Raw genomic sequence first — 16,841 nt, 5'->3', positions numbered from 1 at the left:
AATCATCACACCCAAGTATTTAAACCCCCTTTTGGGCCAATTAAAAGTGACCTCTTTATCTAAACTTTTTGGCCATTTGCCCACCAGCATCATAGCCTCTGACTTGGTTTCATTAATCTTGTAGCCTGAGATTTCTCCAGTATCTCTTAAACCAGTCATGAGCCTGGGGATCGAACTCAGAGGGTTAGAAACATACAAAATAATGTCATCCGCATATAATGAAATTTTATGAGTGACTCCTCCTGCTGTTACTCCATGAATTCTAGAGTCTGTCCGTATGCTTTCCGCCAGGGGCTCAATACTAATTGCAAATAGCAGAGGCGAAAGAGGACATCCCTGCCTAGTTCCTCTTTTTAAACTGAAATTCTTTGAGGAATATCCATTCACCCGTACTTTGGATGTGGGTCCAGAATATAACACGGTAATCCAATTAATAAAATCTCTATGAAATCCCATTTTTTCTAGTGTGTGTTTCAGGTACTGCCAGTCGATCCTATCAAATGCTTTCTCAGCATCAAGGCTGAGAAGCATTGAAGGATCCTGTTTTTGTTTCCCCACAGAGATCACATTTAAGGTTCTCCTAATATTATTTATCCCTAGACGTCCAGTTATAAATCCTGTTTGGTCCGGTTTAATTATTGTGTGGATACATTTTTGAATTCGATTTGCCAATATTGTAGTCAGAATTTTTAAATCACAGCTAAGCAAACTTATTGGTCTGTAGGATGAACAATTTATGGGGTCTCTGCCTTCCTTGGGAATTATAGATATTATTGCTTCTGACCAAGACTTTGGGGGATCCTTATTTGTGAGGGCATAATTAAATACCCTTTGTAATAGGGGTATGACTTCTGTTTTAAAATACTTATAAAATTCCCCAGGGAACCCATCTGCTCCTGGCACTTTGTTGTTTTTTAAATTTTTTATGTCTTCCTCAATTTCCTTTTTTGTGATTAGATCCCTCATTGTTCTAGCGTCATTTTCCATTAATTTTGGTAACCTAATTTTACCCAGTACCTTGTTAATCTTCTCTATTTTATTGTCTATCTTCTCTGATTCATAAAGCATCTCATAGTAAGCTGGAACAAGCTTCTGCTATGTCTTTAGGATGGGACAGTGTTTTCTTTGTAAAGGGATGCATTATCTTTTCCACTGTGCGATCTGCCTGTTTCTCACGCAACTGAAATACTAATAGCCTGCTAGCCCTATTACCTGATTCATAGTACTTTTGATTAGCAAACCGTAATGCACCCTCAGCCTTATACGTCAGCAAGTTATTTAGTGTTTGCCTGTATTCGCTGAGAGATTTTAAAATAGTTTCATCATTTGTCTTTTTATGTTCCTCCTCCAATTGCTGTATGCGGTTTTCTAATTCTATCTGTTTTTTTATTGCGTTCTCTTTTAATTTGGGATGACAGAGAAATGAGCTTGCCCGAGCATATTATTATTATTATGGTTTGTTGACACTCACACTGGCTACCGGGCAACGTGGGTTGTACTGAGGCTATGGAAACTTCTTGTTTTTTCCTTGCACTGATCCTCTGATCTGCAGGATTAGTGCTACCAAATTCGGTTTAGGGGTTTCTGCTGCCCCCGGGCGGCGGGCAGGGGGAGCTGCAGTCCGCGCTGAGTAACCTCCTCCCCGGCCGCCGCCGCTCCGTGTTTGTGTATGTGGAATGCGGGTCAAGCGGAACTCACGGCAAAAACTGCGCTTCACTTCAAACTCAAAACAGCGGCTCGCATCGGCCTGACGTGCTCTGTATGTACTCTGCAATTTATTTTCAACTCTACGCCGATTTAGTCCAGGTGCATATGTACCAGAATGATCTTATCTGGAGATTTGAGCGAGTTTATGTTTCTAGTATGGACGCACTAGCAGTCCGCTAGGAAAACGCGACATCGTCATTTAAAATGGCGCCAAAGATTAACCTCAGCCAGTGGACCGCTGGTAAAGCTGCCACACCATGCCCTGCTGGCTAGCTGCTCAGATAGCGAAACAGCAGCTTTGTATTAACGAAGAATTTAAATTCACGTGTTCGTGTTAATTTAGTGTCGTTTGTTTGGCATAATAGCTGACCCCTAACCTTTGACAGACCGCTGTTTATGACTGAGACCGTGGAGCCCAGTGTTATGTTAGCACCACTGGCTAATAATGCTAAACACAAACTACAGTACATGCAGCCTTCAGCTAGCTAGCTAGCCGATGTTGCTAACTAGGAACGTCAGCGAAATTTAAAGTGTATACTGTTTTTATAACGAGATTAAATATTTCTGATACGAATTAGTCTCCAGTGGATTTGTTTTTTTTTAATTGGTTTATTTTGATATCACGAGTATTGTTGCTAAATAAAAAAAAAATCTAATAAACATCTCAATTTGAGGAGCCGGGTAGGGGTGGGCCCTAATGTTACATAACGGTAATGGGAAATTAGCAACCAGGCTAATAATCGCCATGTAGAATTTGCTGTGTGGTCTGCTTAAAAGTTGCGGCGGTATCATAAAAGACACAAGACTGCCGCGTAGCCAGAATAACACCAAGGAGCCATTGTTTTGAGCAGCTGTTGGCTAGAGTTAGCTGCTAGTTAGTTAGCTCCTACTTTGTGCTGCCTGTTTGCTGGAAGGAGGGGCAAACCCTGGCTAGCCTGCTGTTAGCCTAGCCCGCTAAATTAGGGTTAGCACCTTTTACCCTGTGCGGGTTGGCGGCGGATTCCGAGAAATTTCCACCTGTGCTCTTGGGAGTTGAGACTCTGTGCACGCTGCAGCCTGAGTTCATAAACAGCGTTGCTTCCTGTTAGTGCTGCATGCCGTAACTTCTCGAGCAGTGCGTGTGTCTGTATACACATACTTGCAGGGCTGGGTTGGCTGGCTGGCTGATCAGAAAGAAAGCGGTCGAAAAATGACAACTTCTTTACACTCTTGTTGTGCTTCGTTGTCATCTGCTAGAAGTGATAATTTAGCACTAACACGACGTTGATGTAAATATAGAAGGATCCACTTTTGCTCTCCTTTTCAAGGACTGCTGTGAGCATATTTCACCATAACATGAGCAAAAACGAAATAACCGTTCAAGATGCAGATTTTGCGTTTATAAACAATTGTAGTTAAATTCCTTTATTTTTGGTCAAAACTTGGATTAAACGGTGTAACTGGGCATGATATGTTTACAATATTGTGCAAACCTGCTCAGCACGTGTAGCATTCACTAACTGGCTCAGCTTTCTTTGTGTGAGTTTTTAAGCAGTCCTTCTAATCTTACTACCAAATCTGTTGTGCAGCTGTATATCTTGTAGCTTCTCATCGGCCCATTCTTTATCTCCGCATCCTTTCTCGTTTGTGAAGTGTCCTTATGCCGGAGCTCCGCAGACAGGTGACGATGAAGAGAAGCAGGCACCCCAGCAGCAGCGATGACTCGGACAATGGAAGTAAGCAAAAATAATGTCTCTGCTGACTCATTCATACCTGGTCCAAATATAGATGGGAACCAGGTTGGCACAATCCTGCCACCTTCCTGCCAGTGAAAGTGCCAAGCAGTGGCTTTGTTACTGACAAAGTAAATTTTAAAGTTTTATGAAGTTTTGCCATTTTTATAAGAAAAGTCTTTTTGACAGCTTCCTTAATAACCGTTACACTTTTGCTTTGCAGTTGGCCTTGAAAATGTATCTCTAATGTTGTTGCTGTCAGTGTGAGAAAATCTATCCTTCATGTTCGGGAAGGAAGATAAGAAAGAGAAAGAAGCGCAGGAGATGGACAGAAATAAAGGAAGAGCAAAAGAAGGGGTGTAGTCTGAGAAAGAGGAGACAGAGTAGGGACAGGAGGCATGTTTGGACCTTTAAAGACATCCTGGCAGGTCATGCACACAGTCTAAAATCTGAAAACAGCTCGCAGTTGTTTGTTTCACTCTCAGAGGTGGGGCTTTACCACATTTTTTAAAATACTGCTCTGAGTTGTAACTTACAGAAAACAAAGTGCATACTTCATTATGACTGATCCTTCTTATCATTTTGCCATCGGGTTTGAAAACAAACCCCAGGCGCTTACTGGAAATTGTTTTCAGACTGGTCTGCTTCAGGTCATTATGAGACAAACAGTTAAAATATTCGCTAATGTCACCACACTGACCAAGCTCTTTTTAGGGATGTTGTGGTTCTTCCTGTTTGATACGAGTGCCACACGAGTGAATAAAAAAAAAACCAAAACAAACATTTTGGTTCTTCTGCTGTCATTAGTTTCATACTTGGCAGAAGACAAATTGGTGACAACTGCTGATTAAATGAAATTGAAAACAGAAAATGTCAGTTGGTGCATTTTGAGTATCTAAATGAGCCACGCATGTATTTCATTTAAGTTTCCCCTGTGGGGGGAAATCCATACAGTTTGGATGATGTGATGTGTTCATCAGAGCATCAGTGGAAGCAGACCGATGCTTTAAGAAGAAATGTGGAGCTCTGCAGCAATTTGTGCATTTTCTCTTCCAGGTAATTCCACCTGCTGGTCCCAGCATTCATCGCAGCACAGGAGGTGGACTGGGCAGAAACCCTCTGAGGTACGCGTGCCGTCTCAAACTAATCATCCTGATTTTTAAAAGGAGGCTTTAGAATTTAAAATGTGTAGATCATTGTTAATGGCTTCTGTTATTATCAGTCTTGTCCTCTGCGATGATAATTTAGATTTTTTTTTTTTTTTTTTGAAGAAAAATAACTAAAAACTCATGGCTGGATGGCTCAGTGGGTGAGCAGGCAGCTGTGCACGCCGCATGGCTGTGGTGCAGGCCGCCTCTGGGTTTGCATCCTTTGCTGCGTGTCTTCCTCTATCTTTCTCTCTCCCTGCTTTCCTGTCTCTCTTCAATGTACACTATCTAAAGGAAAGGCTAAAAAAAAAAAAAAAAGACTTTAAAAAAACACATGGCTGAAAAGTGAAAATGAAATAACCACCTGGCAGGACATCTGTAAGATTAGTATTTGTGGAGTTGTTTCTACATGTATGAAAAGACATATTATCTTAGACCCACACTTGATAGTGTGTCCTTGAAATGAAAGCACTTCCAGTGTTATCTACTGTACAGTCTGTGGACTTGGTCCCTGCAGACCACTGTGTCCTCCCTCTCACTGGAGAGCCAATCAAATTAAAACAAAACATGACTGGAGCCCGATTGGCTGGTTCTTAGCTGTCTGTGCTCAGTGTGGTAGATATTTTTTTTCTTTATCTGTAAATAATAATAGACTCTGTCATGCTATATTTATTCATCTCTTGCTTTGTAAAAATAATATTTAGCTCATTTAATCTGCACCTTCTTCAACTGCATTTTATCATGATTGAAGTTCTTGATGCTGATTTGGCACTTGTTACAGAGTCTGGCTTTATTTTGCAGCGGTTTTCCTTGAAATCAGATTTTACATGTACCAAAATGTTGACGTTCTATGCTGTAGGTTTTCAGGACAGACCTGATCACAGCCATGAAAGTGCACGACTCGTATCAGCTGAACCCCGAGGACTACTACATCCTTGCTGACCCGTGGAGGCAGGAGTGGGAGAAGGGCGTCCAGGTCCCCGTCAGCCCCCACTCCATCCCACAGCCTGTTGTGAGGTAGGAAAAGGAGAGGTTGCTTTAAAAGTAACACGTTCAATCCCCCTCACAGTTAACTCCAGTGAATGAGAGGCAGCGTAGCAGACAGCAACTTTGACCCTTACAGAGTCATTGCATTGTTGCCAGGTGGTATTAAAGGCTCTGAGTTAGCAAAGCCTGTGTGTCCTAGAGCCATTTAAATATAGATTGAAAAAGCTGTGCAGATGTTGCTAATGGTCTTTGTTTATATGTAAGGAAAACTTTAGCATGCTTTTCATCTAGAGGTAGATCGAAATATTAATATCACCTTACCAACATGTATTTGCTCTGTCCACGTTATACGTACCACAGGGTTTTCCTGTCTCAGAATGGGCCTTTAGGGGGTGACAGTGGACAAAATGAGTCCATGTATGATAAAGGTAGTGAGTCTGACAGACACTGATTAATTTTAAGGTAATATGAGTAAATGAAACCCTTATTAACAGATCTTTATTAGAATGCGGGTGCTTTTCTCCTCTTCTTCTTGTTTTTGGGTTAAAACGTCTTTGCGTGTTGCTCTAGAAATCCCACTGTGCCGGAAATCCCCGTCTAATAAGAAGTTACAGCACTGAAATGTCAAACAGTGTTTGAGGTTATTTAGTAACTGTTTCCATTCATTTGTTTCACCATGAAAGAGTTATTACAAACTGACTTTTCGGTCCCGTCTTCTGTGCTTCAGGATCAAAATGGTAAATATGTATGTGTTTATAATTTCGAGGGCTGTTTAAACGTGTTACAGGGAATCACAGTTTTTTTAACTGTCATTGAAATGGCAAGTCCTTGAATTCCTTAAAATGTCCAAAGGTGTTTTTGGCTTGGCCATGACCTACTGTAAAGATTCACAAACATTTAAAACTGCAAGTTGTTGATATAAAAAATGTAAACACATAACTGTGCTGTACTGTATATGCAGGGAGGTGACTGTAAGTATCTGTGCTGTTCAGGGTGCTGGCAGAGAAAGGAAAGGAGGTGATGTTCGTTAGGCCAAAGAAGTTGATCCGAACATCAGGCACAGAGGCGCTCGGCTACGTGGACATTCGGACGCTGGCGGACGGGGTGTGCCGCTACGACCTGAACGAGGAAGATGTGGCCTGGCTGCAGATCATAAACGAGGAGTTTGCAGATATGGGTGAGTCACTGAGTACATATTTGGACTGTTGCTGCTTGCGTGATTAAATCTCCAAGATATTTTTAGGTTCAGGAATGAAATGTAGTTGGTGTTGTTTTTTTTGTTTGTTTGTTTGTTTTTATGGAGTTGTATTGAATCACCAAATAAGATGAAGAAGAATGAAACAGATTAGATGAAAGCATTTTGAAGCTGTGTTGAAAATGTTTACCACAGTGAAGCTTGACGCACAGCTAGAAAGAAAAATCGTAGCATTTAGCCAAAAAAAAGACTTTGCAAAACTGTTTCTATTTTACTGTAATAATATGAGTGCCTCCCTTTAGTTTGAGGGTGTCTTTAGAGAAGTGCGAGCAGCTAACACTGTGGTTGTGATGGTTTGTTTAAGAGACAAAGGTGGAAATAAATGTAGAGATTTTACAATTTACATTATTTCAAAACAAATTAGAATAATTGGTCGTGTCTCCAGTCTTTAAGTATCTCATATAGTTTTAATATAATCCTTGTTGTATAAACAGACGTGCAGTGCAGGTTCACAGTCACAGAAGTGTTTTCTTCAGAAGATGTGCACGCAGAGAGAAACCAAGAGCCGGCGAAATCTTTCCTGTTTATATTTCTTGTCCTTTACACCCACTTAGCTTCCCTCCTTCAGCCGAAAGCTGTGTTTATATACAGATTTGTTTTTTGGGGTCCAGTTTGTGTTTCGAGTAAAGACTCCTGATTTATTTTAGGTTGTCTGTGTTCCCGCATCTTTGTTCAGTTTTGCACTGTCTCTGTTAGTTTCTGTTAGTGGACACTTAATCATTGTACCTGTTGTTACACATTTGGTAGCTGCTGTCTGTCTGCTTTTAGATGTGATTTGATTACAAATTAAAAGCCAAATATAAAGGTAATTTGCTCAGCTCACATTGAGAAACATTGATACAGTATCGATACATTGATCCAAAATGTGAAACAGCAACAACAACAAAAGGTAACTTTATAACAAATCAGGACATCTTTATTTGTGTATTTTTCCAGCCATGCCACCGCTTGATGAAATCACCATGGAGCGGGTGATGGAGGAGTTTGAGCACTGTTGCTACGAAAACATGACGCACGCCATGGAGACAGAAGAGGGGTTAGGCATCGAGTACGACGAGGATGTGGTGTGTGACGTTTGCCAGTCACCTGATGGGGAGGACAACAACGAGATGGTGTTCTGCGACAAGTGCAACATCTGCGTTCACCAGGTCAGAGATCAGCTCCCTTTACACACCAGACAGGTGGCAGAGCTTCCTTTAAACTCTCACAATGCTTTTTCATATGACACACCTGCTTCCTGTCTGTGTCTTCATTTCTGTTTGCTTTCTGGAAGCTGAGCTGCTGTTTGTATTTCACTCCAGGCGTGTTACGGCATCCAGAAAGTCCCTAAGGGCAGCTGGTTGTGTCGGATCTGCGCCCTCGGCATCCTGCCAAAGTGCCAGTTGTGTCCCAAGAAGGGCGGAGCAATGAAGCCGACCCGAAGTGGAACCAAGTGGGTCCACGTCAGCTGTGCCTTGTGGATTCCAGAGGTGAAGATCAGTCATAATTGTTGTTTTTTGTTGTTGTATTTTGACTTTATGTTTTGTGATTTATGCTCTTCTCAGTTTTCATGTTAATTAGGATTCATGATCCAGTTTTTCATGAAGGAAAGTTAAGCCTTGAAGTGAAAACGATGTCGCACTCATTCATCCATCCATCTCATGTGATATTACTGATGTCTTAAGCGGGACCTATGCTCATTTCTAGCTCCATATTTTTATGTTTTGACTCTAGTAGAGTCGCTTTGCATGATTGACAGTTTAAAATAATCCTAATTTTTCTGGGCCTTGATTGGCCAGTTAGTTCATCCTGTGTTTGGAACAAGCTCTTTCAGCTCCTCTTCCTTTAAGTCAACTTTCTTCTGATTGGCTGCCCCGACCGACTCTTTGTCCTGTTCAAAGAGCAAAAACACAATTGGAGGTTTTAATTTAATTTTTAATTTGTTCCTGTTAATTACCATTTCTGCCCACATGGCAGTGACACTGTCTACAACCACTCAGCATGTGCTGATGCATTTGCATTTGTCAACACCACCTGCGCTCACATTTGAGTAACTCGTGTCCCCTTTATGTGTTAAATCTTCTGCGCAGGTGAGCATCGGGAATCCAGAGAAGATGGAGCCGATCACCAACGTGTCCCACATTCCCAGCAACAGATGGGCTCTGATCTGCTGCCTCTGCAAAGAGAAGACCGGCGCATGCATACAGGTTATTAACGTCACACAGTTAATTTAATGGGAAAAGCTGATCCAGCATGTGTGAGTAACTCAAACGCTGCTGGAGGAGAGTTCCTCAGTGTGGAGGATTATTAGCGCTGAAGAGCGTCGACACCAGGCGAAACGATAAAAGTAGCCAAGACAGACGATTCAGTACAGGTATAAAAATGATGTTGAAACACGTCAGAGCAGATTAGGGCTCAGCGATATGGAGGAAAAAATAATCTGTGTATATTTAGGCTGAATGTTGTTGTATGATATGTGTGTTGGTAATGCGAGATATCGGGGTTGTGTCAGGAAGGGCATCCACCCTAGAAACTGTGCCAAATCAAATATGTGGCTCCACCCGCTGTGGCAACCCCTTACATCTCATTGTGAGATATCACAATATTAAAACACATTCAGTAATGTAAAAGTGTCATTTCAAAGATCATAAAATTATTTCTGCTACAATTTTCAGAAACCTTAACAATCTCATTCAGTATATTTCATTGTGATATTCCAAATAACTGCTTTACTGCTTTCACTCGTTGTCATTAAGCTCGGGGTAGTTCTGTTTCTCTGACGTGCGCTTGTTTGAGGCACCGTCAGTTTGACCTGCAGTAGGAGGCAGCCGGGACGTCCGTCCTGACCAGGACAGAAAAACTGAAGCCGTGTGCTGCTGTGCACACGATCAGCAGCACAACAGATTATAGATGCGTGTGCAGTACGTTTAAAACAGCCCAGCAGAGAAATGAAGCCGTTACACATGACCAGACTCCACTGAAATCGTAATTTTACTTTGTAAAGCGTAGTTGACGGCTGCCTCGGCTTATTAGTTAGTGTTATTGTGTCACTTTGGTGTTTGTTTGGTTTATTTTGATTAAATTGTTTTTGTTGCCCCCAAATGATAAAACTTTGCAGGTTTAAAAAATAACTAAGGAAGAAACTTGGGGCCCATTTCTGACACTGGACATTTCTCAGATTAAGATTTGTTCAGCTTGTTTTATTTATTGCATTTCAGTTTTGGTCTTTTAAGTAACAAGACAAGCAGCAATAGTGGAAGTGTGTCTTCCATTACACCACTAACTACTACTACTATAAACGGTGTATATATTGTGTTTTGTGTAGGAATGGGGGGGTAGGGGGGAGAGAAACTAATTTAATGTTTTCAAATAATAAAAATGTTTCTTTCTGCAGTGCTCAGCGAAAAACTGCCGGACTGCCTTCCACGTGACGTGCGGCCTCAACGCCAACCTTGAAATGAATACCATCCTCACAGAGGACGACGAGGTCAAGTTCAAGTCCTACTGCCCCAAACATTCTGGTCTTGAGGGTGACGAGTCCAGGGACCGTGACTCGGGCGATGAGGAGAAGGAGAGTGTCAGAGACAAGAAGGGCAGGAGGAGAGGGAAGGTATTAGGGGAGGAAGGTGCTGCATCCCCCTCTTCATCGTCCTGTGTGGCTCCTCAGCACATTGACAGAACAACCACCAATCCAGAGGCACTCAGCAAGGAAGAGAAGAGAGTCAACCTCCGCAAACTGAAGCTGCAAGAGATGGAGGAGGAGTTCTACCAGTTTGTAGATGTGGAGGAAGTAGCTAGTAACCTGAAGCTGCCACCTGAGGTGGTGGACTTCCTCTACCAGTACTGGAAACTGAAACGCAAAGCCAACTTCAACCAGCCGCTTCTCACGCCCAAGAAGGACGAGGAGGAGAGCCTGGCGCGGCGCGAGCAGGAGGTGCTGCTGCGACGGCTGCAGCTCTTCACTCACCTCAGACAGGACCTGGAGCGGGTAGGTTTTGACTCCTCCTGCAGCAAGACTCACAGGAGCTCAGAGAGCAGCAGAGACAGGAAGAGAAATATTACGAAGAGCAGGGGATGACAAGGGAAGCACTTTAAATAAATTTTAATACATTCTGAGTGCAGCTCAATTGTGCTGCTTGTAGATACAGTTTAAAATGGAAACTCACAATTCAGCAATACAAGAGGGGTAGGGCTGTTATTCAGTTATTAACAGGCTCGAATTATGTCAACAAGACGGTCGTTCAATACTACAGAAGTAATGTGTAGGTTTATTTATTTCAAAATAACCCTGTTTTAAAAGTTCTTCCCTTTCTCATTTGACATCTGTCCACTTATATTCCCTTCCCCCCTCACACTAACAGCAGTGTATCCACAGGCCTCTGCTAGGCCACACAGCTGGTCAGACTTTGGGGGTGGATAATGCTTCATTAGCCCAGCCAGCAGTGCTGGGCCTAAAAACTATCCTGGTAGGACCCCAGCTAACAGAAGCCGTTAGCTGTCTGATTACAAGACTTTAAAACAAAGAAAAGTTTAAACATCTCAGGTGAGAAAATATTGCTCTCTCTGGTCCAGGTCAGCCCCAAGGACATCAGTACCTTTCTGTCCTGCTTTGAGGTTCGCAGGAGACAGTTTGACTCAGTTGTGGCAGCTAAAGGAAAGCTGGGAAGTGTTTACATTGACAGTCTGAATAGTTAGTTCCTGAAGGAGAACCATGGAGCTAAATGTGTGTATGAAAGGTACATAATGCCAATATATAATGCATGCATGAATAATTCAGATAACACATGTAATGCATGAGCAATAGAGAAAGAAGAGATGAGATGATGTAATCTAAAATAGATTATAGATTGTTTACATAACACCAGCTGTGAGGTCTGTCCCAGTTCTGCTCAGATTGGAGAGATTACATCTACATGAAGACAAGAATCCGGTTCTGCACATCTCAGGCTCGGTGATAAATATCTGTTACAGATTACTGCACGCTGTATATGAGTCAGTGACTGTGCAGCTAACCTGCTCCACTATAACTGTCAGGAAACATGTTTACACACTCGACCAGGTCAGCATCGCCATCTAAATTACCAAGCATATGTAACTCGTTACACAAAATTCAGTTTTATTCCCATCATTCTAAAAGTGATTAAAAATATACTTTTGTGTTTCTGTCACATAACTGAACTCGTGCAATAGTATCCTGTTTTTTAGTCTATTTAAGCTGGGATAAAGGTTTGTCCAGGTTTCTGAAATTGGGACAAACATGTGCAAATGCAAAAACAAGGTACTTGTTCATGATGGCGTTCTGATGTGAATCAGCAAATGTGCACAAGTGAGAAGCGCGAGCCGTCGATGCAGAGTTGTAGGACGTAACCTCGGTAACAGTTTGTCTAAAGAAGCTGCTGTTGCTCCGCAGGTCCGTAACCTGACCTACATGGTGACTCGGAGAGAGAAGATGAAGCGGTCGTTGTGGAAAGTCCAGGAGCAGATCTTCCAGCACCAAGTTCAGCTGCTTGACCACGAGCTGCTCAGCGGTGAGTCGATGAGATGAACAAACTTAGCTTGAACAAAACATTCATGGTAATAAACCTCATTTTTAAATAGTAGCAGATAAGCAGTATTTTATAAGTCCTTTAACTCATCTCACCATCATACATTTCTGTGATTGAACCTTGCTTTTAAAACTTTGGAGCTTTTAAACAAAAAAGTTATTAAAAAAGTTATAAAAAGCAACTTACTGTTACCCCTCATGTTGTAATGAACCTCTTTTTGTGTGTGTGTGTGTGTGTGTGTGTGTGTGTGTGTGTGTGTGTGTGTGTGCATTTCAGGTGATCCTTCAGCAAAGGATCTGGAGAAGCTGTTCTCTCTGGGCTGGTTATCCTCTCAGGGCTCCCAGTCTAGCTCCCCCTGGAGCCACTCGGGACTGAAGACCAAAAGAAAGGACAAAAGGAAAAGCAGTGAGAGAAAAAGCCTGTCCAACTCACCACACACTCACAAGAAAGACAATCTGAGCAAGCCGTCGGAGACGAAAGAAAGCAAAAGCTTCCAAATCAAAGAGGCCGCAGCCACCGAGGCTGCAAGTGATGCCAAAATCCAAAACTCTGACATCAGCCAGGAGATGCCGTTTAAAAAACTCCCAAAGCCAGAAGTCATTCAGGAAACAGCCGTCGTCAAACTGCCCAAGCCTGAGAGCAGGAAAGGCCCAAGGCGAGAGGCCGCGGAGCCCGAACACGAAGTGAGACGGAAACGGGAGAGTGAACACGAGCAGGAGGAGAGGAGGAGGAAGAAGAAGAGTGATCCCATAGAAAGCTTGCCAAGCCAGGGGAAGAGCAGGTTTGGGCCAAAACATCTGGAGAAGACTGTGTCCATCAGGCTGGTAGATATCAGAAACTCTGACTCAGACAACTACTTCATAGATGAGAGAATGCTCAAACGAAGCCCCGTCTCTCTGGATGGGACAACCAACACTAAATTTAACAAAGCCAGCACGGTGTCAGACACCACTGCTGGCGCCAAGGCCAACGGCTGGCTGAAGAAAGCCTCAGCTGATGGCTCCCACACGCCTAACGGATCTGCGGCTGGACATCTGAGAAGTTGGGGGAAGTTCAGGATCCCAAAGAGGAGTGAGAAGCCCGCGAGTGCAGCTGTGACAGAGCAAAAGGAGGCGGCACTACACAAGCCCCTCCTCAGGCCGCTGACTAACACGCCGGAGCCGTCGTACCCCAGGACTCGACTCCGCACGGGGACGGAAAACGAAGATTACACGTCTGACTCCAAAGCAGGTGACGGCGAGCTGGAGCCCTGCTTGAAACGATGCCACTCGCACCAGCTGAGAGGCGACTCGTCACTCGGGCGTCGCTACGGGTCTGATATCATTCGGCGGGGCGTCCTGGCCTCCTGATGACGGAGCAACTCTTAGAAATGAAGCTGCACTGTGTTAGTCGGAAAAGGACAGCAGTCGCTCTTTGTACCTTTATTTTTCTCGATAAATCCTAAAAAAAAAAAAAAAAAAAAAAGAGGAGGCTAGATTAAAAACAGAGCTGATATTTATTTTTTATTTGTAACATATGTAAAACTGGGAAATATTTTATTTTATTTTGTGCTAGTTTTTTTTTTTTCGCCTCAGAATAGAAAGATGTCAAGTTGCCACTTAAACGCTCGCTCAGATATACAAGCAATTGCGTCAACTAGGGAGAAGTTGTAATTGTTGCTTGGGACCATAAGCTTGCAATGTCTTTTGTTTTCGACTCTAGTATTAAACTCGGCCACGAGTCAGTCGCACTCAGTGGCAGAAGCAGATAATCCTCATTCTGTCTGTGAATAGGACTGCGTAGGTCTTCTTTTTAATCGGGATTCATCGGATGTTAACAACTTAAAGCTGCCCTTTTAACCCCGTTTAAACTCGCCGCTTCTTCAGTCTGTGATTGTCCAACATGATGATGTAGGAGTCCACAAACAAAGGAATTCAGAATGATGTTTTACTCGTCATCAGCACTTAAGTGTAATTGAACTGCGATCGTATCCATCATGTGCCTAACTTTTATTTGAAGCGTTTGCACTACGAGAGGACGGCACAGGTGTGAGGTATGAGTAGAGTTATTTTTACACTGAATAATTAAAACAAAATAAGCGTTTTGTACCCTCGGCCGCTGCTGTACTACTGTTATGCAAAATTATTATTTTTTTGTTGTTGTCGTCTTAAAGAGGAATAAATACTCTGCAGGACTGAAGTCTGGTTTCTGTGTCTGATTGATCTTGAGTTGTGGTAGAAGTCACATTGTAACAAAGCCATTTAAACTTCAGGGAGATCAGTGTGTCCAATCAGGAAGAAAAAACATGAATCTGTTTCACCTGCTTTGTTGAAAGTGAACAGGTTTTGGAGGTGGTATCCACAGAGCATTTCATCTTTCCTGACTGATGTTTCATTTTGCCTTTCGCTGCTGTTCTTGTCACTGCTGGTAGCATGAGGCAGTTCTTTTAGGTTGCACAGTACAGACTCTCCAGGTTAGCAGGATCCATAAGTGCCATCCCAAGAACAGGAGGTTCTTGGGATGGCACTTATGGATTCTTGGGAGGTTCAGCACTCCTCCAATAGGACTGCCAGAGCCCTACAAAATGACCTCCCGTGGGCTACTCTAGTCCATGTTTCTGACCAAAATATCAAACTCCATGAATGAGGGTGGCATGAGGGCCTGATGTCCTTCAATATAACTTGTACTTGCAGACCAGTGCTGTGCCTGAGAACACCAGAACTGCCAGATCCAGCAGTTTTCTTTAACAGTAGATGAGTGTATGTTCACGCTGAGAACAAGTGATAGGTGTCAGAGTCTGAAGACAGACAAATGTTACGCTGCTTGCAATGTCATCCAGCAGGACTGGTCAGTGGTGGTTTGGGGAGGCATATCCATGAAGGACCACATGCTACAACTCTACAGGCCTGAGTTGCATCTGAACAAACCACAAGCCTTCTGGGAAAAAAGATGAGACCAAAGTGGAGATGCTTGGCCATAATAATACAGCACCATCATACCAACTAACAAGGGAGGGGTGATGATTTAGGCTTGTTCTGGAGGCACAGGATGTGAGCACCTTGCAGTCATTGAGTCAGCCATGAACTCCCCTGTACACAAAAATGTACCAAACTATTCTAATCAAATATGAAGCCAACTTGTTCAGCAGGTAACACTTGGGTGAAACTGGCTCATACAAGAGGACAGTGTTGCAGATTTGCTGCTTTGCTTGGGATCAGACTGAAAATGGTGTTGCAATGGTCCAAAGTCCAGACCTCAACCTGATGCTGTGACAGGATCTTTTAGAGAGCTGTGCATAAATTAATACCTGCAAACTTCAAACTGAACCAATGTTGTAAAGAAGAGTGGGCCAAAATTCCTCCAGAGCAGGGTTATAATAGTTTTGGATTTTACATTATAGTTTAGTTTTAGTTAGTTTTTACTTTTTTTTCTTTAATTCAGTTAGTTTTAATTAGTTTTCAGAGTGGATTTTCTCGTTTTTATTAGTTTTTATTTTTGGTTTCATGCTTAGTTTTAGTTAGTTTCAGTTAGTTTCAGTATTAGTTTTAGTATTTTCATACCTAATCAGGTGCAAGATTCAAGGCGCAAAAGTGACTATTGTGTAATGAAAACTTGACAAAAGATACAGTTTAAAGAAATATATTCAACAACCAACTGTTCAAAAGACATGCTAAATGTGTGTAATATTAAGGACACACATGAACATCAACAGGGAGAAACAAAGAAAAACATGAACTCCCAAACTCAATAAATTCTACAATAAACTCCACAATAAAGTTCAGCATCAGTGAAGTAGATTAAGAACACCTACATGTGGTGTTTGACAAAAACAAACTCTTTGAAGGAGTCAAAGCTCAAATCCATCTGCATCCTGATGTTCTCACCACCTGAAGCTGCTTCTGTTTTGGAGCTAGCTTGGTTAGATGCTGCTAATTAAACCTGCAGGGTCTTTGCGGCCTCTGTACACAACCTACGGAACTTGCCGACCTCATGTCCACATTTATGCTTGTGTAGCTGGATTGTGAGTGTTAATTACCTTGTGGTCGTGTGCAGGTGTTTGTACTCAAAGAACCTCCATACGGGACTCTGCCGCTTTCTCTGCAGACCGCAGCCATTACTTTGCGGACCAGCGCGGTGAGCGCACGCACATGCGCACTCACACAGATGTCCTGTGGCGCTCCCAGCTTAAACTCGGAGAGCGGAAACAATGATTTCATATCAATCCACAAGGCTTAAAAAAAAAACAAGTAAATGAAAGTCAGCTTATCGATAATTTCAGTTAGTTTTAGTTAGTTTTGTCAACTCACAATACAGTTTTAGTTAGTTATCGTTTTTTCCTTTTAATTATAGTTTTTATTTATTTCAGTTAACGACAATGTTTTTTCCATTTCAGTTTTCGTTATTTCGTTCGTTTTCGTTAACTATAATAACCCTGTTCCAGAGTGATGGGAGAGTCACAGAAAACGATTACTTCAAGCTATTGCTGCTAAAAGTGGTTCCACAAGCTACTGACGCAGGCAGCTTCTGC

General features: G+C 42.5%; 1 protein-coding gene across 2 annotated transcripts; it reads left to right on the top strand.

The window, feature by feature from the left end:
• The first annotated feature begins 1,624 nt into the window (after window positions 1-1,624).
• On the top strand, window positions 1,625-14,512 carry jade1 (jade family PHD finger 1). Of its 2 annotated transcripts, none has more exons than XM_030718819.1 (11): window positions 1,625-1,759; window positions 3,340-3,422; window positions 4,476-4,543; window positions 5,427-5,584; window positions 6,547-6,731; window positions 7,746-7,957; window positions 8,111-8,278; window positions 8,879-8,995; window positions 10,183-10,776; window positions 12,199-12,316; window positions 12,611-14,512. In XM_030718819.1, exons 2-11 carry the CDS (start codon window positions 3,347-3,349, stop codon window positions 13,681-13,683), a joined length of 2,769 nt encoding a protein of 922 aa, XP_030574679.1. In that variant the 5' UTR covers window positions 1,625-1,759; window positions 3,340-3,346; the 3' UTR covers window positions 13,684-14,512. The 2 variants fall into 2 exon arrangements, with proteins under 2 accessions (XP_030574679.1, XP_030574680.1); XM_030718820.1 differs by lacking the exon at window positions 1,625-1,759 and adding an exon at window positions 1,919-1,948.
• Window positions 14,513-16,841: the final 2,329 nt, after the last annotated feature.

This window comes from Archocentrus centrarchus, chromosome 22, assembly GCF_007364275.1.
Source record: "Archocentrus centrarchus isolate MPI-CPG fArcCen1 chromosome 22, fArcCen1, whole genome shotgun sequence".
NCBI classification, from domain to species: Eukaryota; Metazoa; Chordata; class Actinopteri; order Cichliformes; family Cichlidae; genus Archocentrus; species Archocentrus centrarchus.
This window is presented reverse-complemented; position numbering and strand designations above follow the sequence as displayed.

What these genes read in the sequence shown, in the direction of transcription:
- jade1 (XM_030718819.1), top strand. Translation starts at nt 3,347, where the DNA reads ATGCCGGAGCTCCGCAGACAGGTGACGATGAAGAGAAGCAGGCACCCC. An exon ending in CGATGACTCGGACAATGGAA is followed by an intron (nt 3,423 to 4,475) that starts GTAAGCAAAAAT and finishes TTTCTCTTCCAG; the next exon opens with GTAATTCCACCTGCTGGTCC. An exon ending in AGACCGGCGCATGCATACAG is followed by an intron (nt 8,996 to 10,182) that starts GTTATTAACGTC and finishes TTCTTTCTGCAG; the next exon opens with TGCTCAGCGAAAAACTGCCG.